General features: G+C 33.5%; 1 protein-coding gene and 1 long non-coding RNA gene across 3 annotated transcripts; one reads left to right on the forward strand and one right to left on the reverse strand.

Moving 5' to 3' along the window:
* Positions 1 to 3,163: 3,163 nt before the first annotated feature.
* Positions 3,164 to 22,446, forward strand: LOC111513344 (alpha-tocopherol transfer protein). Its single transcript, XM_023169544.2, has 7 exons — positions 3,164 to 3,487; positions 5,932 to 6,106; positions 6,580 to 6,739; positions 11,707 to 11,956; positions 16,928 to 17,038; positions 20,495 to 20,597; positions 22,210 to 22,446. Exons 2-7 carry the CDS (start codon positions 5,956 to 5,958, stop codon positions 22,356 to 22,358), a joined length of 924 nt encoding a protein of 307 aa, XP_023025312.1. The 5' UTR covers positions 3,164 to 3,487; positions 5,932 to 5,955; the 3' UTR covers positions 22,359 to 22,446.
* Positions 4,726 to 13,854, reverse strand: LOC111513345 (uncharacterized). Of its 2 annotated transcripts, none has more exons than XR_002723205.2 (4): positions 13,530 to 13,854; positions 5,250 to 5,334; positions 4,973 to 5,063; positions 4,726 to 4,913 (listed from the first exon to the last, which is right to left on the reverse strand). It is a non-coding gene; the product is annotated as an uncharacterized lncRNA (long non-coding RNA). The 2 variants fall into 2 exon arrangements; XR_002723204.2 differs by lacking the exon at positions 13,530 to 13,854 and adding an exon at positions 11,818 to 11,956.
* Position 22,447: the final 1 nt, after the last annotated feature.

Consider the following 22,447-nt stretch of genomic DNA (forward strand, 5'->3'; position numbering starts at 1 on the left):
GTGAAATCTTAAATCAGCATCCAGCTACAAATTATTGTTTGTAGTAGGATGTAATTATTTGTAGTAGGTCTTGTCCAAGTTGGATTTAAATTCTTCCTTCAATTTCCCACCTTTTGTGTTTCGGGTCAAAAAGTATCAGCTGAGATTTTTTAGAATTCAATTTCGGGTTATGGGCTATAGATAGATCCAGTAACTTTTGTAGATCGCTGTACATTATTTACATTGCCACCTGCCAGTTACTTGGAGAAAATCGATAATATAACATCTGCATAATGATGAACTGTGCAATGATTTATTGATCATTGCAGATATATACAGCGTGACTCACGGTCTATGGTAGGTTAGACGATTCTGGAAAACGCAAAACATGATTTTTCTGAAAATTTCACTTCTCACATTTCCTTACCTGTTCTATCGATCTGAAATATTTTCAGCATTGCGGCGTTGCCACTTCCATCAAAAAGTCCTAGCAACTTTATTTTTTTGAATTGAACAGCACATATATTAATACATTTTTGGAATTGCTTTGGTATTTTATTACTTTTTTGTTGATAATGTCCTATACCTATCTCTATCTGTTTTCGAGATGAAAAATGAATTGTGCTAAATATGGTCCAAAACATAGCCTTAGTTGAAATTAAGTACATCAGTACTCTCAATTCATGAAAAGTTGATATTTTGATGATAATTCGGACAAACTGGAAGTATTCAAATAACACCAGTAAATCGACTCCATATCATACAGGGCGTGCTAAAATTACTATTATTTCCATTGTGCATAAAAGTAGTCAAAAGTTCATTTTTTCGAATGAAACCCCCTCTATATTACTCGATAAATTGAAAGATGGTGAAAAATGCTTCAAGATGATACATCATATCTATATACTTAAATCGTCAAATTTTCTCAATAAAGTCGCTTCTTCTAGAAACATTATTTTTTTTTAGAATTTGGATTTAGGTATTGACAAAAGTTCCCGATCCTCCTGTGTATGAATCGAAAGGGATTCACAACAATGCATTCTACGTTCGAAGTCTTCTGCTTTTAGAGCTTGAACTTTGGTAAATTTATACGGTACCTAACCTGCATTCCGTGATTTTTCAAAATTCGTTGTACTGAAGCATACACCTAAATATTTTTCTGCACTGCGAATGGAAGCTTCTGGATATGCATAAAAATATGCCAAAACGTTAACAGTATTGTCCTCATTTGAAGTAACATGTTTTGGTAATGTTGAAGGCGCTTTTAATAAGGATCCATAGTTAAGGATATTATTTTGTAATCTTACAAACTTTCTCTCGTTCATTGGTGTTAATTCAGGATACATTTATCAATTACTTATAAAAGTCACCAAACTATTATAAGCTTGATTTTTCCACGGCTACCTAGAAATCAAATTCTTCAAAAATTATTTTTTTTACAACTGTCATTGAAAATCTCTCCAATCAGAACACCTACCAAAAAATCATTAAGAAAAATCATTGAATCCCAGTGAAGTTACTGACGATGACGAAGTAGTATTCAGTCCAACTGTAGAAAGTCCTTCATGACTAACCAATAATTCTCCTTAAAATAACGTGAGTTGGCGTATGTAGTTGTAACATATGCCTTGTTATCCAAAGATCGTGTGTTCAAATCTCATGGACCCTATAATTTTTTTTAATTATCAGCAGTAACGTTATACAAAAAAATGTGTATGATACATTTGTTGAAAGTGATTTTATTTTGCTTGTGAGTTTGCTCCACTTGCTGACGCTCGTTTTGCAATAATCCCCACTCACAAAATAAAATACCACTTTCAACACTTGTAGGTAAAACGAGAATAACTATTTTTCCACAAAAACGGCTTTATTAGGAAAACTTGACGATTTCTTTCTTTCTTGTAGCATTTTTCACCATCTTTCAATTTATCGAGTAATATACAGGGTGTTTCATTTGAAAAAATGAACTTTCTACTAGTTTTATGCACAATGGAAATAATAGTAGTTTTAGCACGCCCTGTATGATATGGAGTCGATTTCTTGGTGTAATTTGAATATTTCGAGATTGTCCAAACTATCATCAAAATATCAAATTTTCATGAATTGAGAGTACTGTTGTAGGTACTTAATTTCAATTAAGGCTATGTTTTGGACCATAGTTAGCACAATTTATTTTTTATCTCGAAAACAGATAGAGATGGGTATAGGACATTATCAACAAAAAAGTATTGAAATACTAGAGCGATTCCAAAAATGCATTAATATACGGGGTGTTCCATTTAAAAAAATATAATTGCTAGGACTTTCTGATAGAAGTGGCAACGCCACAATGCTGAAAATATTTTAGATCGATAAAACAGGTAAGGATATGTGAGAGGTGAAATTTCCAGAAAAATCATGCTTTGCGTGTTCCAGAAACGTCTAACCTGCCATCGACCGTGAGTCACGCTGTATAGAGAGAACAGATACAAGGATAGAGCCCTGAGGTACTCCATAGTTAACAGTCCAGACATACTGTCTGAGTCCGATTTCTGAGGTAACTTTTCAATAGATCTACAGTCCCTTCACTAAATCTGGGAAATGACATTTTCCTACACAGAATATTGTGGTCTAATGTATCGAATGCTTTACTGTAGTCCAAGAGTACGATGGCAGTTTTACTTTTGGTGTTACTCGAAGAGATTGGGGATAGATACTGACCCTCCACAACCTACCTGATGAAACAAGACACCGCTGTGATGGATGGAAAACAATCATCTTGGTATTTTGGTTCACTAGGTCAGCTACTTTGGAACAAACAAAAAACAATACTATTCTACTGAAGAGAAAAATTTGGCAAAAGATGGTACTACAGAAGTATGAAAAAATTCGTCATGCCGCCCTCATAGTTCGAAAGTAACCAGATGATATGAAACTATTGCCTTATCTTGAATCGATCACATGTACAGGTTGGTACAGGAGATTAATTGAGAAAGTTGAGGAGTGCTTCAATGAAGTATAGTAATAGCCTTCTGTAGCAGAAGCAAAAGAAATATGAGTCAGACATACAGAGAAGTATTATGATTTCTCAGTATGATTCGATTGTAGATGGTATATGGGTAATACCTGTTGGTTGTTGAAAACTTTTGCGGTTAATGTGGTTCATATAGATATCCCACATGATTTTCATTATTATTTCATTCGAGTCGTCGATGATAGTGCAATTAGTTGGGAATTTCCTGAAATGCAAATAATATAACAAAAAGATTTTAAAACATTCACAATCAGAGTCGCTTGAATGGAAACGGTCATTGGAAACTTCATTGTTATTATTGAATGTGTTCAAATTCTCAGTATACAATAGCGACAAGAGAAATCCCCAGAACTCTGTTGAAATTCGCCAAGTTTTTGAAGGTCAATTTTAAATTCATTCTATACAAAATTGGTGACTGAATTGGAGTGCTGTTCTTGTGTGAAACCTGGTTAGTGTTAAACAACGGGATCAATACATTTCAGTATAGGATACAAAGTAAGTGTTCACATTTTTTTCCAATAATACATCTGGAAGAGTAGGAAAATATTTCAATAAGACCTGAATGATTATAAGAACATGAATCTGAAAGTGATGTTTAGTGTTTGATTGAATTTTGATTTCAATTGAATAGAACTGGGCGATACTTGATCAGAATCCATATTAAAACTCATAAATACGAAATCTGGAAAGCTGAAAAAACACCTAAAAGATTGTAGGGAGGTATAAATGATTACACGAATAATTATCGAAATAGTCACGAAAATATCAGGAAAATAAAATTAAATGACAATTCTGAAATTACAGATTCACTTGTAATAGCTGAGCAAATGAATAATTATTTATTTTTCACATGTAGGGCAACAATTAAGAGAAAAAACCACATATCCAATTGAAGAGCAGAAATTTGAATATTTGAATAAATCTTTTCTCTTAAAACCAACTGATAAAGAGGAACTGAGAGCTATGTGTTTGACCTTAAAAAAGGGGAAAGCACCTGGACAGGATAATATAAAAATGAAATAATCAAACTTTCATCTGATTATATATCAGAACCACTTTCCTATATCTTTAATTCATGTAAAGAAACTGGTAAAGTACCAAAGCATTTCAAAAGTGCTACTATTAAACCATTATACAAAGGAGGAGAAAGAACATGTGTATCAAATTATCGACCAATATACTTAACTTCATCCTTTGCCAAATTATTCGAGAAAATCATAAAAAATAGATTAGTGAAGTATTTGAACCAGAATAACATTATTACAGATACACAATATCGTTTTCGTGAAAGCAAAAGCATCCAAGACGCCATTGCAAAACTTACTTGCATGATATATAATGCTGTTGATAGCAAGAAAAGTTGTTTGGGTGTTTTCATAGATCTGGCAAAGGCTTTCGACACGGTTAGTCACGAGCTTTTGCTAGAAAAATTGGAACATCTTGGTGTGAGAAGAGTGGTGTTGGATTTGTTTAGAAATTTCCTAACAGGTAGAAAACAGCGGGTTGAAGTTAATGGAGTCGTGAGTTCAGAGGAATCAGTTTTATGTGGTGTTCCTCAGGGTACGGTCTTAGGACTGGTTCTATTCATAATTTACTTGAACTCCTTACTGAAACTGAAGTCGTCCGGACGCATTTTTTCACTTGCTGATGACACGGTGATTTTATATACAGCAAATTCATGTGGTGAAGTTAAGAGAATTGCAGAGCAAGATATGCAAAAGTAACAACATGGTTTAAAAGTAATTTATTGACGGTAAATGTGGATAAAACAAATATATTACAATTCACATCATACGAATCATATTTACCCAGATGCAGAACAATAAGTTTGGACAACTACGATGTAGAACTCACAACATCTGTAAAGTATCTAGGGATCTTTTTAGATTCCTCCTTGGAATGGAATATTTATATTGAAATCCTAAAAAGGAGAATAAGATCAATGCTCTATAAATTTTACTTATGTCGTCAAATACTTACTACCAATTAGCTAAAGACCATATATTCTGCTCTGGTCGAATCTCTGTTGAGTTACGGAATAGTTGAGTGGGGCGGTGTTAGGAAGATTCACCTAAAACAATTGGAAGTTGTACAAAAAGCAATACTCAAAATAATGTTATCTAAAAAAAGAACCTTTCCAACTGATTAATTATATAAGGATTTAGTAATCATGGATATTCGACAATTATATGTAAAATATATTTTGAATTTTGCATTAAATAACCAGACATATTTTGAAAAATTACATCATACTCACCGAACAAGGGCATCGATTTCGGATTATTTCAAAATTCCAAGAGCACAGAAAGCTGTTGGGCATAGAACTTTTACCTATCTAGTACCTGAAATATACAACACATTGCCAGATAGTACAAGAATTATTTATAGCAAACATATATTTAAGAAGAACATTAAAGAGTGGATTCCCAAAACGGATAGAACCTTTTTTCATGTGATAATTGATCCTTAGTAAAGAAAACAACTTGAGTTGACGCAATTAACACATATCTCAGATAGAACAGTGTTTCGAACTGATTAATAAAAATTCCATTTCAAAATTTGATTCGCTAGCAGTATTCATTTTATTTGCAAATCTGTAAATGATTGAAATTTAGTACATGTATTTTGTTATTGAGAATAAATTATTATTATTATTATTATTTGATTCTCATATTGTCTTTGTAGAAAACATTTTCAACCAAGCAATCATTTGTTGAATACAAATGATAATAATTGAAACAAAAAAAATTAATGTACCTATAATCAATCATAATCAATCAATGACTGCTAGTTTGCATTCCAATTCTTCAATAGCTCGAATTAAAAAACGTATATACTTGCAAGGAACATTTTGTATAGAAAACTTAAAAAAATATGTATGTTGCCTATGAAAATATTTCAATTTCATCTAACTGTTTTGATTTCTGTTTTTTACATAGGTTCTAAAATTGAAGATATTGGACATGGGTACCAAATTTGAATATTTCGAAAACCTTTCAAATGTACTCAAAAAGGGGCTGGAAGCCAACGATAAGACGGAAGAAAATTTGAATGAAGATATCAACATTTTAAAACGATGGGTGGCAAGTCAACCGCATCTACCTGAAATTCCTAGTAAGTAATTCAATCAAAATTTGTAATTGACTTCAAAGTTGGATAAGTAAGAACCTGAAAAATCGTCTCACATATTTGTGACTCACTTTGGGTTATCAAATGAGATGATTGATGAACTATTTTGTGTATCAATTTGTGAAGAAAAAAAAATGGAAATATGTATGAAAATACAAATTTTGACATGAAAAGATTGTCCCAATCAGTTGAAGATTCATTATAAAATTATGAAATATCTGATTTCATTTTTTGAATGGGAAAGTCATGTCTAACTCGAACTGAGATTCAGATTCAATAAAAATACTAGTCGCAATCGACACCTCCTGCTCAAATCAAAATTCGACTCTTCATACTCCTAGTTTTTTATACAGTGTGTCCCAGCTGAAACTTGTCACCCTCCTAATCTGTGAACTAATTATTATTTATGGTCGTGAAATGGAGTATGCAACCATAATACTGATAATATTTTTTTGCAGATGATCATATGATGACGTGCTTCCTTATCATGAATAAATTCAGTATCGAGAACGCCAAACAAAAAATCGATATGTATTACACAATGCGAACTCTTTTTCCAGAGTTTTTTTTAGATAAGCACCCCCTTTCGCCACACATTCAGAATACGATGAATGATCTGTAAGTATTTTCCCATATGTATCCAAATGAAACTATATAAGGCTAGCCGTACACTGGCAGTGGCATTCAAAATTATGTTGAGATATTCATTCTTTAATTATCTGAATATCTCAGTCTCATAATGATAGTATTCGTGCAATACTAGCTTTTACCAAGGCTTCAGTTTTACCAAATTTCCTAACTGTATTTTCTCATGTATTCGCCTATATAGATAATCATTCTCTTATTGTATGAATATTCCAGTCTCATGAAGACAGTACTAATATTCATGCATAACTAGCTGTGGTAGCACATTTTCTCACTGCAAAAAGTGTTCATGTATTCGCCTATTATTCGCCTATATGGATATTCATTCTTTTATTGTATGTATATTCCAGTCTCATGACGACAGTTCTAATATTCGTGCATAACTAGCTATTGCCGAGACTTCAGTTTTTACCAGATTTTCTAACTGCGAAAGATTTTCTTGTATTCGCCTATTATTCGCCTATATAGATATTCATTCTTTTATTGTATGAATATTCCAATCTCATGAAGACAGTACTCATATTCGTGCAATACTAGCTATTGCCGTTACTTCAGATTTCACCAGATTTTCTAACTGCGAAAGGTTTTTTGTATTCGCCTTTTATTCGCCTATATAGATAATCATTCTTTTATTGTATGAATATTCCAGTCTCATGAAGACAGTACTTATATTCGTGCAATACTAGCTATTGCCGAGACTTCAGTTTTTACTAGACTTTCTAACTGCAAAAGGTTTTCATGTATTCGCCTATTATTCGCCTATATAGATATCCATTCCCTTATTGTATAAATATACCAGTCTCATGAAGATAGTACTAATATTCGTGTATAACTAGCTATTGCCGATACTTCAGTTTTTACCAGATTTGCTAACTGCAAAAGGTTTTCATGTATTCGCCTATTATTCGCCTATATAGATATCCATTCCCTTATTGTATAAATATTTCAGTCTCATGAAGATAGTACTATTGCCGATACTTCAGTTTTTACCAGTTTTGCTAACTGCAAAAGGTTTTCATGTATTCGCCTATTATTCGCGTATATAGATATCCATTCCCTTATTGTATAAATATTCCAGTCTCATGAAGACAGTACTAATATTCGTGTATAACTAGCTATTGCCCAGACTTCAGTTTTTACCAGATTTTCCAACTGCAAAAGGTTTTCATATATTCGCCTATGTTCAGTTTTTTAGTAATTAATTTACAAACTAACAACCAGGCTGAAAATTCCCGAACCAAAGAGAGAAAACGCGTTTTTTTTGTTGAAAATTGGCTTCATCCATCAACGTAATCTCCACACCAAGTGCCACACAATCATTCCAGGGCCGCTTCAACATTTCAATACCACTTTTGTATAACGATTTATACTTTGCCTAAAAATTGGCTTCAGTTTCAACAATAACCTTCATTCGAGTGAATTTTTTTCACCGGTGATCATTTTTTTGAGGTCTGCGTACAGAAAAAAGTCGCTGGAGGCCAGACCTAGAGAATAAGATGGATGCGAAAGCAATTCGGAACTCAGTTGATAGAATTTTGTAATTATTATGATTACCAAGTGACACGCTGCGTTGTCTTGATGAAACACATATTTTTTCTTTGCCGTAGGTGATCATTTCCTTGCAATTTCGACCTTCAAACCCTTCAATAATGCTAAATAATATTCTTGATAGTCGATTGATATTACACCACGCACATTCCAAAATACTGGGGCCATAACCTTTCCAGCCGATTGTTGTGCTTTCGGGCGCTTTGGACGATGTTTACCAATTGCTCTTCACTCAGATGACCATCGTTTTGATTCTGGAGTGAAGTGATGGATCAATGTTTCATCGATTGTCACATATCGACGCAAAAGTCCCGGTTTGTTATGTTTGAACATGGCCAGACACTGCTCAGAATAATCAAGACGTTCTTGGTTGTGGTCAAAAGTGAGCTCGCATGGTTCCCACTTTGAACAGAGCTTTTTCATAGTCAAATGCTCATCCAATATGAAGCCATTAGGTTTTTTTGATATTTTTATAATGTCAGCTAACTCACGCAATTTCAATTTTCGATCATTGAAAACGATGTTGTGGAGTTTTTTTATGTTTTGTGGTGTTACTGCTTCATTTGGACGTCCAGAGTGTTCTGCAGCATCGGTGTCCCTATGACCACGTTTGAAGTTATCAAACCAAGCCATTGCTCCGCTTGAACGTTTTTTTCCCTATCAAGAAGCATTGTAAAATCAAAACACGAAATTGTTTTTGATCCATTGTTTTGAAAATAACAAAAGTAGTGTCACTCTTAGCACAATAACGCACAAACTTATGAGTAGAATATCATTAACATTAGTTCGGACTTCCATTATCTGATATGATATAAATTGATTTTGAATAACTGAAAAAATCTGTAAAAAATTAAAAAGATTAGTTGAAAAAAATGACAATTTTATTGAGCAGAAAACTGAAATTACAATGAAATAACATACAAGCAACAATCAAAATAAAAATAAAATTGAATCATCAACACGAGCTGAAATTCAACAAAATATCAACAAGAAATGAAAATTAAAAATTGAAAGATTCTAACCAAGTTACTTCACGACGTTTCGATTGTTAGTATCCACAATCGTATTCGGATGATAACTGGACTAAATTCTCCGAGATTTGACTATTTATAGGTCATTCGAGTGCTTTCACCTATCCTCTTCTCCCTCTCTCCGCTTCATTGGATTTAGCGGGAGCTGACCGTTTGGCGGGAGTTGGTCGTGCTCCGCTAGATTAGAGGTTTTCATACGTTACGTATATCTACGTTAGCTTGGCTGAATGCGTTGTTAGACAACATATATGCGGCTTCTTTGAATTCTCTCCTTAACAGTGTTCCTCCTTGTGGATGATTTCAGCTTGAGCCCACTTGATGTTATGTTGATGAGTCCAAAAATGCTCTGGTTTCTCTTCGCTGTGTGTGTTTCTTGTGTTCGGCAATGCGAACTCTCAATGGACTCTTAGTTTCACCGATATATGATTCTCCGCACTCGCAGGGTATCCAGTAAATGCAATTCTTGGAATCTCAGTCCGCGTTTGGTGGCCTGGTTTCCGTGAAGTTGCTACGGATAGTGTTCCCAGATCTGAAGTAGGTTCTGATGTTACGCTTGGGCCCCATTCTTCTTATTTGTTCCGACAATCCTCTGATGTAGGAAAGTACAAGTACTGGATGTGGCAACTTCTCCTCCTTGTGGAGCTCTTGCTGTCTTCTAACTGAAGCCTGTTCCACCATCACATTGAAGTAATCATTCCGTTGAAGGTCATTTTTGATGATGCCTAGTTCCTTTTCGAAACCTTCCTTTGTATTACAGAGCCCGAAAACACGATCTAGTAGAATCTTGATGATTCCTCTTTCAGTCGATAGATGGTGGTTGGATTCCTGGTTCAGATACTGTCCCGTGTGAGTGGGTTTTCGATATACAGATGTTTCTCATTTAGTGCCGGCCCTCTTCACCAATACGTCTAAGACAGGCAATTCGTTGTGGACTTCCTTCTCCTTTGTGAAAGTGTTGATGTGCTTCAGAAAAATGTCTAGTTCTGCATTTCCATGGTCCCATATTATGAAGGTGTCATCCACGTATCTCAACCAGACTCAGGGCTTCTTGTGGACTCCTTCAATAGCCAGAGTTTCAAACCACTCCATATATATATATATATATATATATATATATATATATATATATATATATATATATATATATATATATATATATTGGCTATAACCGGTGAAAGTGGCGTTCCCATTGGCAGTCCCTCATCTTGCGTAGAGAATTCATCCTTCAGTTCGAAGTAGCAGTTTCGTACACATCATCCTAGTAATTCCATGATCACTTGTAACCGTGAGTTTGTTCTATCTTTCAGGTCCCTATCTTCGGATAGCTTCTTCTGTATAATTTGAAGTGCTTCTATAACAGGAACGGTGGTGTAGAGGATTTCCACCTCGAAACTGATCAGTTGATCCTGCTCATTGACTTCGATTTCCCTTTGTAGTTCAACGAAATTCCTTGAATTTTTCACAAAAGATGATGTTTTTTTTGGTAGTACAAGTTCTGAGTGGCTGAATCTCTGGAGCTAATGATCGGTCTGAGCGGAACATCCTTCATGTAGATTTTGGATATTCCATACAAGTGAGGGGGCTCAGTGTGGTGCGGTTTTAGCGATGATTTCTCTTTTTTCGAAAAGTAGACTTGGTGTTTTTTCAAAGTCTGGTACAACTTTCTTTCAATTGGTGCAGTAGAGTCTCTTAAGAGAACTAATCTTTTTAATTTTCTACAGGTTCTTTGAGGGATTTCAAATCAATTTATATCATATTGGACAATGGAAGTCCTAACTAATGGAATGCACCACGAGACATTGTCAACCACCTCCAAACAAAAGAATATCTTTAATTCTCAACAGCTTCCTTTTGGAGTTTAGTACTAATTGAAAAAGCGGTGAATGCAATAAGACTAGCGCTATTTATGTGTTAGGCCCATGTAGTAGCAACCAAACCAAAACATAAACTCACAGACAAGTAGACAATCACTAGTTAGCTACAAATGTGTTACATGTATTGATTTGCTTTGAGAATCAAATTATATCGTTTTTGCACTCAGCACTATGAATTTTGTCACATGATGCCAAGACTATAATCTCAAAATGAAGAGAAACAGAATATCACCAGAAACCTTAGGATAAGACGACAAATTCGTTCGAAAAGTTTGTTGTGATGAGACGGGAACGAGAGGAAACCAAAAATTTCATCATTTGATATTTATACGTGTTGGAAAAATTCACCTGTGATACCATGTGATAAAACAGTTCTCTGTTGCCACCGAAACAAGATTCACTTTCTGATTAGAGACGGCTCTCACGGCTGTTTGCAAACAGATGAGTCTTTCAAAATATCAATCTTATTTTACTTCGATAATTTCAGGTGTTTCATCCCATTACCAAAAGCCACTGATGAAGGTTATCGTGTAACGATAATCCAGGCATTCCATGACAATACTGAAAATTTCGATATCTGCAACTATTTTTCACTCACTTATAGTATCACTGAAGTCAGATTTCAAGAGGATTATCCAGTAGGTGATGTTATCATCTATGACTTCTCAAATCTACGGATGGGGCACTTGGTTCAATTCACCCCCACCATCATGAAGAAAACTGCTGCCATATTGGAGGTAATATGTCATTTCATGAATTTAGGACACATACACAAGATTTCATATTCTGATGAAAAGTTTGATGGATGATTTACAATGGAAAAAACAAAAAAATGTGAGAAACTTCCATAGTGGTTTTTGTATAATTCAATGTTAACATGAAAGTAGTTGTTTCCAAAACTATTTTCCTTTCATGTATTTAAATTTTCATGTAGAAGCAGTTGTTTAGCGAGGGTTTTCTTTCAGTTTGTATCCGAAATACGTTTCAATACATCTGTGTACTCTCTACTGTGGTTATATTCTTTCTTCTACCAAAGAAGTATCCTATATTCTTTGGTTGATGAACGACTAGACAGCAAAAAAGTTTTCTCTTCTGAGAAACTGATATTCATACTGAAAATATTCCTCCTTCGATTTATATGAAAGTTCAGCTGAGATTGAATTAAATAACCGTATACATGTTATTACAAACTGTAATAGCGAGAGGAGCAGAGTTGACATGAATTTGTAAAGTTATAGAACAAAAGAGTGAATCGTGTAAAATATTGAAACGACACAGAAAGGGAGATGGGACAAGTGTCTCATCCCGGAACTTCGAAGTACATCATTGAGGATGAGTATATTTCGTATAAGTGAAAAAACGATAATTGAAAATACAAAAAAATAATAATACATAATAATTTGGTATCACCTTAATGGCCTCTTGAATGGTCTAATAGATTGAAGAGAATAAGACTGTTAGAAGACTTTACATTTCCAGGTAGACTGTCATAATTATTAAATCCTTTAAAAATTAATATTTTAGCGTTGAACGTTTTTGTTTGATTATTTACATACAAATTATTTTTTATTCCAGATTATTTTTTATTCTAGAATTATACTGATGAAATTGATTATCAAAAATTAAGGTTGTGCAATATAATAAATCGTCGTTAAATATGTAAGCCTACTTCCAGGGCCGTAGAGAAAAGAAATACCAGGGGGGGTGGGAATCCAAATTTTCCCAACCCCACCAGCAAAATTTCCCAACCCCACCAGCAAAATTTCCCAACTTTCGAATAAATGAAAGCCAAGGGATTAGTTACTACTATAATATTGCAACGTTTATTTCTCTCAGTTGGAAATAAAGTGCAGCTCCGGCAGCTGTTCGTCTTGGTGAGCAAAAATTAAGGTCGAAGGCATTTGAGTGTACATCTGATTGAGAAGAGTACAAAATTATGTAATGGGCGCCATCTGGCTAAATGCAATAATCAGAGTTCAAAGTTCGCCCTGCCAGGGTGACAAACTACATTATGAATTGAAAAAATATTGCATTCGATTGAACAACCTGAAAATATGAAAGAGAGCAAACAATTCTGAGTCCAATTAATCGGCTATAATCAAAGTTCTTGTTTAGAAATACAGACAGATATCACTAATGTTTTATCCTGAAGGATCAATACCATTTTTTAATTTTTTGCACAGATATCCACCTTGCGATCACCCAGTACTGTGTGTTAGCTCACAAATCATATAAATTGATGATTTCATGAATTTGAGGTAAATGATAACATTTAGAAAATTAAATTTATTTTAAAGTAATATATCTGACCTGTTACTCCTGGACAAGCGACTCTGATGAACATAAAATCACCCCACTGGAGGAGGTTTAAAAACTCAAAAAAATAAACGGAAGACTTTTTATTCCTCACAATTCGGAAGTAGAGATACCACAACTTCAACTTCACTTATGGAATAAAAAAGGAAGCAGGTAGTACACAAAAAACTACCAAGAGTCGTTTTAATCATCATATATGATTCAACTTCAAGAGGAATATCTTATGGAGGAGTGTTCAAATCGACAAATGGAACTTATCGGTTCAGAACGCTATTTATTGAAGGCTCGTGATTTTTCCAAAACACATTCGCATCCACTGTTCATGAATTCGCCTTGGACTCTGTTCTAGTGATCATCTACGTACTATTCGCATTTGCGCAGATAGCGGCGGGACGAATATCAGGGTGCCATCTCTGGGAGATACAGTTGGCATATGGACTTTTGAAATTTGAATATGAAAAGATCAGACTCAAAAAAAAATATGATCAGAGGCGTAATCACCAGCGATGACCAGGATAAGAAATAGAGGAATTGATATCTATAGACAAGAGAAGCCATTCCAAATCAAAATATACTGAAATATTAACAGCTGATTTTGTTTAACTAATTCGATTTCTGTCAATCACTGATTGACACCATTATCTTTGAATTGTTATCATAAATAAAAAACAAAATTCTGACTGTATTTATAACTGGAGTATTTTTCGTGAATAAAAATTAAACTAATGATTTTGATTCATTATTTATAAAAGGAAGATTCATTGGAAATCACGTTGAGTAGGCAATCAACATTGCATTCAAAAATTGTATCGTTAGTCTGGACTGTGTTTGAACCTTTCTGAGCGCTATCCATTCTTGAAAAGTTGAACATTAACTTTTCTTATGAAATTTTGTGTTGAACCTCAAGTAATCTTTAAAATGTTAAAATAGTAGCATTTTCGAATGCTACAATATAATAATTTTCTTACTTAGCTATTCAAAGATTGGATGAATGCTTATGCCCGTTAGGGTATGCACAAACAAAAATAAATTTTGGTAATCATAAAAATAATAATGGGAATTATTGTACTTTGGACCAAGGTCGTTGGTCTACCACCATATCCACCATGTATAGGAATATTCAATACAAATGAAAGGAAACAACACTCAAATAATATTGTGCTTATTGTTTTCCACTATTATTTTTTCTATCTTCCCGGTCCGAAATTTTCCAACTTTTCCAAGTTGAAAAAACAGCGAAAAGTTGGGAATTTTGTAAAATTGTCACTTCAAAATTTGTGGATTGTTCAGGACTGTTCTCTTATTTGGGAGAAATTAAACTTTTTTAAAGTTTTCAAACAACTCTGAATTTCAAAGTATGGGATCTCCAAGTTATGCATGTTGGGAAATCCCAACTTTCTCCCGGTTCTTTCCCTTTTCTTATTACCTCTTCCTTTCTTTTCTTTCATCTTAATTCTTTTAATTTTCATTAATTTTTTTTCTATTATTTTTTTCTATCTTCACGCCCAAATTTTCCCAACTTTTTCCTACTTTTTTCCAAGTCGAAAAAGCAGGGAGGAGGCAGGCCCCCATCCTCCCATGGCGACGTCCCTGCCTACTTCATATAGATAACCATTCTAGAGAAAAAAAACCTTTATTTGTGAAATTATAAAACAACAATAAAAATTAATTGACGCTCCGGAGCGACTTCATTGGTTCCAGTGGCGCATTTACTTTTTCAGCTGCAGGAAAACCTAGAAAAACCTGCAGCACCACATCATCTGGAGTTCTTGATAATGACCAAATTCAACGCCAGAACTACAATGAACAATGGTCTGCTACAGTATTTAACATTGAAGATATATGGGTACTCCTGTTACATCTCAAAATAATCCTCATTGCGCGATTCTGTATCACTTGTGTATAGAAGAGTGGAACAATATTCGAAATGTGGTTGTATAATGGTGTTATATACAGTTATCCGTGATTGCACAGTTGAGTGTTGGGGCACTCTTTTGAAAAAATATAATTTCTTCAAAAATGTCTTCTGTATGTAAGGTAAATGATTATTCATTGATAGATGCTTGTCCAACATGAATCCTAGGTATTAGAATTCAGTAATGAGCTCAATTTTGTCATTTTCTATTTTCATTTCAATTCGATTCAAATTTAATTCTCTGTACTCAAACGGTATAGTTAGTATCATAGCCTTTGTTTTGTTGACATTTAGCTTGAATTTATTAGTTTTTAAATATTCAGCAATATTATTCAATGATTCATTCATTTTTTGAATAGCTTTATCAATATCTTCACCACTAAGTGATACTAGGGCATCATCAGCATAAGGTTCATAATCACATTCATTACATTTGCTGATATCTTCAATGTAAATTAAGAATAGCAATGGCCCTGCGGAACCCTGTGGTCTACGCTTATTGCTGCTGAGACAAACTATTTGAATTTGGTTACCTGCTTCTTTCCTGTAAGGTAATCACTGATCCAATCCAGTACTTTTCCTTAAATTTCAATTTAATCAATAATTTAAGATTAATCGTTTCAAACGCACGTTTAAGATCCAAAACCAGATTGATTTGTGAAAAGTATGTTTTTTTAATTGAAATATTCCAACAGTTGTTGATATACTATTGATTCTAACAGTTTTTCAGCGCAAGGTGTAAAGTGTTGATTGGCCAATATTCATCAGATTTTTTTGTGTTTGGAACTTTTTCGTTTTTAGATCATCTGGAAAACTACTATTTTGTATCGAGTTGTTCACAAATTGACACCACACATGTGGAAGTAGTTACATTTGTGAAGGGTATTGTTTCTTCCCATCTTCGAAAGTTGTATACATTTTTTGTTGAATGACGGTTGAAGGTCGAAGAGCTATTTCACTCTTTTTTTAAAAAATTATTCTCTTTCGAAAACATCCATTAAGCATTTTGAAGGAGATGATTTTCGAAAAATATGAACATTTTTAATAATGAGATGAGTTGGGAAAGTAAATTCGTAAAAATTTTTATCCCTCACGATAATTTTGATATTTTCACAATGAATTATTCATTTGAGTATTTGAAGTTTTCCTAGTAATATTGTATTATAATGGTTTTTTTGAAATCTTCCTGTTTCATCACGCTAATCATTTATGCAATTGAGTTCTGTGAGAACTTACTGTTTTGATTCACCATTCGAATTGATAAAGCTATCGTATAGCGAAACGCATCTTGAATGAAATTTATTGTGAAAATTCTATGATTATTATCATAGATGGTGTAACTGAATCTCATCAATTAACGGGTCAGTTTAGTTATGATATGATCAAATTATTATCATCTCTCGCAAATTGATTCATCCCCTCAAATGTGTTTCAAATTTATTTCTGAATTTCAATTCTGAATTCCGTTTTATTCCAGAAAACATTTAATAATAATATCAAGCAAGTACACTGTGTTAATTATCCAAGTTTTGCAGAACCTGTGATAAATCTATCTATGAAGATGGTGAAACCAAAACTAGCAGAAAGGGTGAGAAACATTAATTGATTTTTGTACAAACTGTTTTTAATTATTTCTTTTTGATGATTCTGAATGAAATATTAATATTTACAAAAATCATCAAAATCGAATGATATTGAAAACGCAAAATACTTCCATACCTGGAAAAAAGGTTTTAATTTCTACTGCTCCATTTTTATACAGAAATAAAAAACGTCGTCTATCTCCATATACTATATTGTGTAGCAATCCATTGAATGAAATCTGATTTAATTCCATGAAGAATGTTTGGAGTACAAACTGAATAAAAAAAAATGTGTCATGAATAACTCAATGTTCATATAAAAGTAATTTTTTTGAAAGTAACTTTTCTTTCGTGTAGTTCAATGTTTATATGGAAGTAGTTATTTTGAGGAGGTTTGAGAGGGCTTCCAGTTTGTGTCTTTGCATTACAACCTACACATGTTTGTATAGAATTCATTTTGAAATGTATTGCTTTTTTCTTTCATTCCCACATTTTTTTGTATATAATTGGAAAAGTAGAAATCCAACACCTTTCTCTTCTACAAATTAATCCCTCCTGAAAATATACCTCTTCCAATTCAAACATATAGAGGGCTTTTCATGATGAGCGTTAATTAGCCATTTCTGACAAACTATTCAACTATTCAGTATGCATAAATCAATATGACCTACACGCCTAAAATATTTCAGACGAAGTGGCGTTGTCGCTTCTACTATAAAGTGGCGGCTTCTTGGTTTTTCAAATGCAACACCCCGTATATAATATCATATTATGATTCATTATCACTTGGTCAACAAATTCGTATTCTATTTCCCTATACCTATCTATTACCGTTTAGAAGATATAAATTAATTTCTATATATTTTTTACCAAACATGAACTTTTATAAATACTGAATATCTGGAACTCTCTTGCACTAAAATGATTAAATTTGTAATGGAGTAGAGTGATACTATGAGGATCTTCACTCCGAGTCATATTTTCATTTGCCTCATACAGGGTCTTCAAAAAATGCAGATACTTTGATCTCATGAAAAAATGAGTGGAACTCAATTTTTTCAAATGGAACACCCTGTATATTTCAACATTTTTGAGCTCTGCATCCAATTTTAGATTAACTTTGTTCAGATAATACTATTTCTATTTTGAACCGTTTTCGAGATAAATTGTTTCAAACGGAAACTGACATGGTTTTCTTGAATTCATCACTAATTTTGGATATTCAACATTTTTTTTATACTTAGTAATATTTCTTTTTGATCCAGTTTTTTAACTGTCTCAGATCAGTCAATTCGAAATTGGTATGTACCTACCTTAGAAAAAGTTACAATTTGTATACATTGATGTATTGGTCTCTAACGTACAACAGTACACATTAACATTTTTCAATAGTGTACTTTGGAAAAATAAATAAACCAATTATTTTACGTCAGACTTTCGTTAGTGGTTTTGACTGATTGTGATAGCTACCAATTATAATAGAATAATGTCAAGATTAGGTTACAGTACTGAAGATTTCTTGAATTTATTAATAATTTATGGTGAGTGCAATAGGATTGCAAGTAGAATTGCAAGTAGAATTGCAAGTAGAACATGCCGAGTATTTCATGAAAGATATCCACCACTTTCGAAGCCGAATAATAATGTGATAAATCGACTACTAAAAAACTGTAGGTTGAATAGAACCTTCCGTCCAAAAATCATTCGTAAGAAGACTAAAGTGGATGATGATGACAATGGTATAACAGTTTTGGGATACTTTCATGCATTTCCAAATGCTTCTCTGCACGAGGCTGAAAGGGAGATAGGTATACCCTACGTGACAATATGTCGAATTCTTAATAAGCATAAATGGCATCCCTATAAGTTTTACTGTGTCCAACATTTGAAAGAGACTGATTTACCTCGTAGAGTGGAATTCTTTGAATGTTCATTTGTCAAGACTCAAGAGGATGAACATTTCCTTGACAATATCATATGGACAGATGAGGCCAAGTTCACAAAAAATGGAGTTTTCAATAGACACAACAGTGATTATTGGGCGCCAGAAAATCCCTATATTGTCCGCCAAATGGGTTTTCAAGAAAGATGGCAATCCAATGTATTTTGTGCCAATGAGTCAATTTTTTATATCGAGTTTTATGATGATAATTTGAATGCATCAAAATATGAAGATTTACTGAGGAATGGAATTCAAATGATTTCAAATAATAGACCAGGAAGAGAACGTGTATGGTACCAAATGGATGGTGCTCCACCCCATAATTCTCATTCAGTCAGCGAAACTTCAACCGAAATCTTCGAAGACAGATGGATTGGTAATAATGGACCTTTTCGTTGGGTTCCTAGAACACAAGATGGAAATCCATTTGATTATTTCGTGTGGGCTTTCATTAAAAATATGGTTTACTCTACTCCAATAACAACAATGGAAGATATGAAATCGAGAGTTACAACTGCTTTCAATAGTTTGACTCCAGACTTGATCAGAAGCGCTACACATGACACATGAATTATTTTCGGTTCGTGTTTCACCGTTAATAAAACTATTGTTTGAAGAGAAGTTCCATTCGATGGTTGAGGAGTATTTTGATAATTATCTTTTCATTGTATTATCTGTGACTAATTGAGAAACATCAAACGAAATCTGTTTTACAAAAGTCAGTGATGAACAAGGAAACCATGACAATTTCCGTTTGAAACAGTTTATCTCGAAAACGGTTCAAAATAGAAATAGTATTATCTGAATAAAGTTAATCTAGAATTGGATGTAGAGCTCAAAAATGTTGAAATATACAGGATGTTCCATTTGGAAAAAAATGAGTTCCACTCATTTTTTCAAGGGATCAAAATATCTGCATTTTTTGAAGACCCTGTATGAGGCAAATGAAAATATGACTCGGAGTGAAGATCCCCATAGTATCACTCCACTCCATTTCAAATTTGATCGTTTTAGTGCAAGAGAGTTCAAGATTATCAGCATTTATAAAAGTTCATGTTTGGTAAAAAAAATATGGAAATTAATTTATATCTTCTAAAAGGTGATAGGTATAGGGAAATAGTATATGAATTTGTTGACAAAGTGATAATGAATCATAATATGATATTATATAAGGGATGTTCTATTTGAAAAATCAAAGAGGCCGCTACTTTAAAGTAGAAGCGACAACGCCGCTCCGTCTAAAACATTTTAGGCGTGTAGGTCATATTGACTTATGCATACTGTGGAATTTTCAGGTTGATTTGTTGAATAGTTTGCCAGAAACGGCTAATTAACGCTCATCATGAAAAGCCCTGTATACCTGTAAAATCCCAGCATTGTAGATATCTATAATTGGTATGCCGGAGATAATTCCAAACAGAATAGTTATCTGGTAAAAATTTTTCAGGAGTTTTGTCTTATAAATAATATAATTCGTTTTCTGTATAACTGAAATCTATTTGTTCAATTTTTTTTCCAGTTTCGATTCCATAAAAAAGTTCAGGATATTAAAAATTTCATCCCATTGAGAATTCTGCCCAAGGATTATGGAGGAGAGGAGAAATCGTTAAAAGAATTGAATGGTATTTCTTATTTTTAATGCATTTTTTCATAACTCAAGATGAAACTGAACATTTTTGGCTAGTGGTGTTACAATTTATCAATTCTGAGTCCCTGAAATGGAATTATCACCAAAAACGATTGTGGATACTTACAATCGAAACGTCGTGAAGTAACAAGGCTTAAAATATTTCAATTTTTTTTTTGTTTCCACTTGTTCAATTTTCAATAGTTGCTTGTGTTTTAATTTATCGTAATTTCATTTCGGTTTTTTTTTTGCTTAATATAATTGTTATTTTTCAGCTATTCATTTCAATTTTATTGTTTCTTTCAGAGATTTCAAAAAATTTTTTATCATATCAGTCCGTCCTGATGGAATTTGAAATATTATTTGATTCTCAGTCATTATCCGAAAATCATAGTTGATACTAACAACCGAAATGTCGTGGAGTAGGTTTGCTTGAAACCTATATTTCCACTTCAATTTATTTTCATTTCTATTTGTTCTCACTTTTCCTTGTACAGGGTGGGCTATCGAAAATTTGACATGGAGGTTTTGGGTACTAAATCTTTCAAATCCTAAAAAACGCTCAGGCAGGTCGAGTTTTATTGGGAGGGGGGCAGTTTTTTCTCCTTTTACAGCGTCATCACTTCAACTCCGGAGCTGAACAACCCTTGGAATTTTAATAGAGAACTGGGGGCGAGTCACACTTGTGTCGCCTCATTTGTTACTGATGGTTTAATTTGCCGTTTTTTATCTGCTACAGATCCAGTTGCACGCACGGAATTTCGCAATTAAATCGAAAACATACTGTCGCGACACATTATTCTCAAGTTGTTGATTGAACAGTTCAGCGGCTCTCGCAGCACAACGTCTATTTCCATAGTACAGTTCAATCAACTCAACCCTCTCTGCAGTTGTTTCTTTAGCAACACGTTACGGTACCCTCTACTAGTAATAATGTAGATATCACTTTTAACATAAAAATGAGAAATAGAAACAGCATTTTCAACCATTTCTCAATTGTCATAGTCCTTTCATAAGAAAAAAACTGAAAAATTAACGAAAAAGTAGCGTAAGAAACAAATGAAAGAGTTCCAAATACAAACAATCCCACTGAGCAGTGGCGTACAACAATTTGTTGCTATTAACAATATTGAAAAAGTTATTTATCGGAAAGAACTCTTTCAGTTACGTCCAAATTAAAAAAAAAATGTTCACCATTGTTTAGAGAAATACAATATCTTTCAAACGATGTGCAACTCGCCCCTTATTTCCTATTAACATTTCAAGGGTTGTTCACCCCTCTGCTCCGGGGTTGAAGGGACGACGCTGTTTGTGGAAAAAAACTGTCCCCCTCCCAATAAAAATCGACCTGTCTGAGAGTTTTTTCGGATTTGCAAAATTAGTACCCAAAACTTCAATGTAGAGTTTTCGATGGCCTCCCTGTATATAACTGACTTTTCACTCATCATTAGTGACTGCTCAATCAGATCTCTGTTATAACATTCCACTCAAGGATAGCTCATTTCATGAGGCGTTTCGTTTGATCATATCATATTTTCAATCGATCTAGATGGTTTTCTCAATTTGAATCAAGCTAAAGTCTCATTTCATCATTTGGAATTTTTCAGAAATGTGGAAAAAGAAATTCACTCAATACAAAGATAGATTCGACGTTCTGGAGAAATTGCGTGTTAATGAAAAGCTGCGACCAAATCCACTGATCAACGATGAAATATTAGGCTTTCATGGAAACTTCAAGAAAATCAATTTGGATTAGTTATGCGAAACATTGAATACGTTGGAATTTTTACCGATGTATTTTATTAAGAATAACATATTTTTTTAGTAAATTTTTCATTATGTTAC

The sequence above is a fragment of the Leptinotarsa decemlineata genome, unplaced genomic scaffold (genome assembly GCF_025532065.1).
Source record: "Leptinotarsa decemlineata unplaced genomic scaffold, Ldec_3_MD MMD2_tig00000505_RagTag_RagTag, whole genome shotgun sequence".
Classification (NCBI taxonomy): Eukaryota; Metazoa; Arthropoda; class Insecta; order Coleoptera; family Chrysomelidae; genus Leptinotarsa; species Leptinotarsa decemlineata.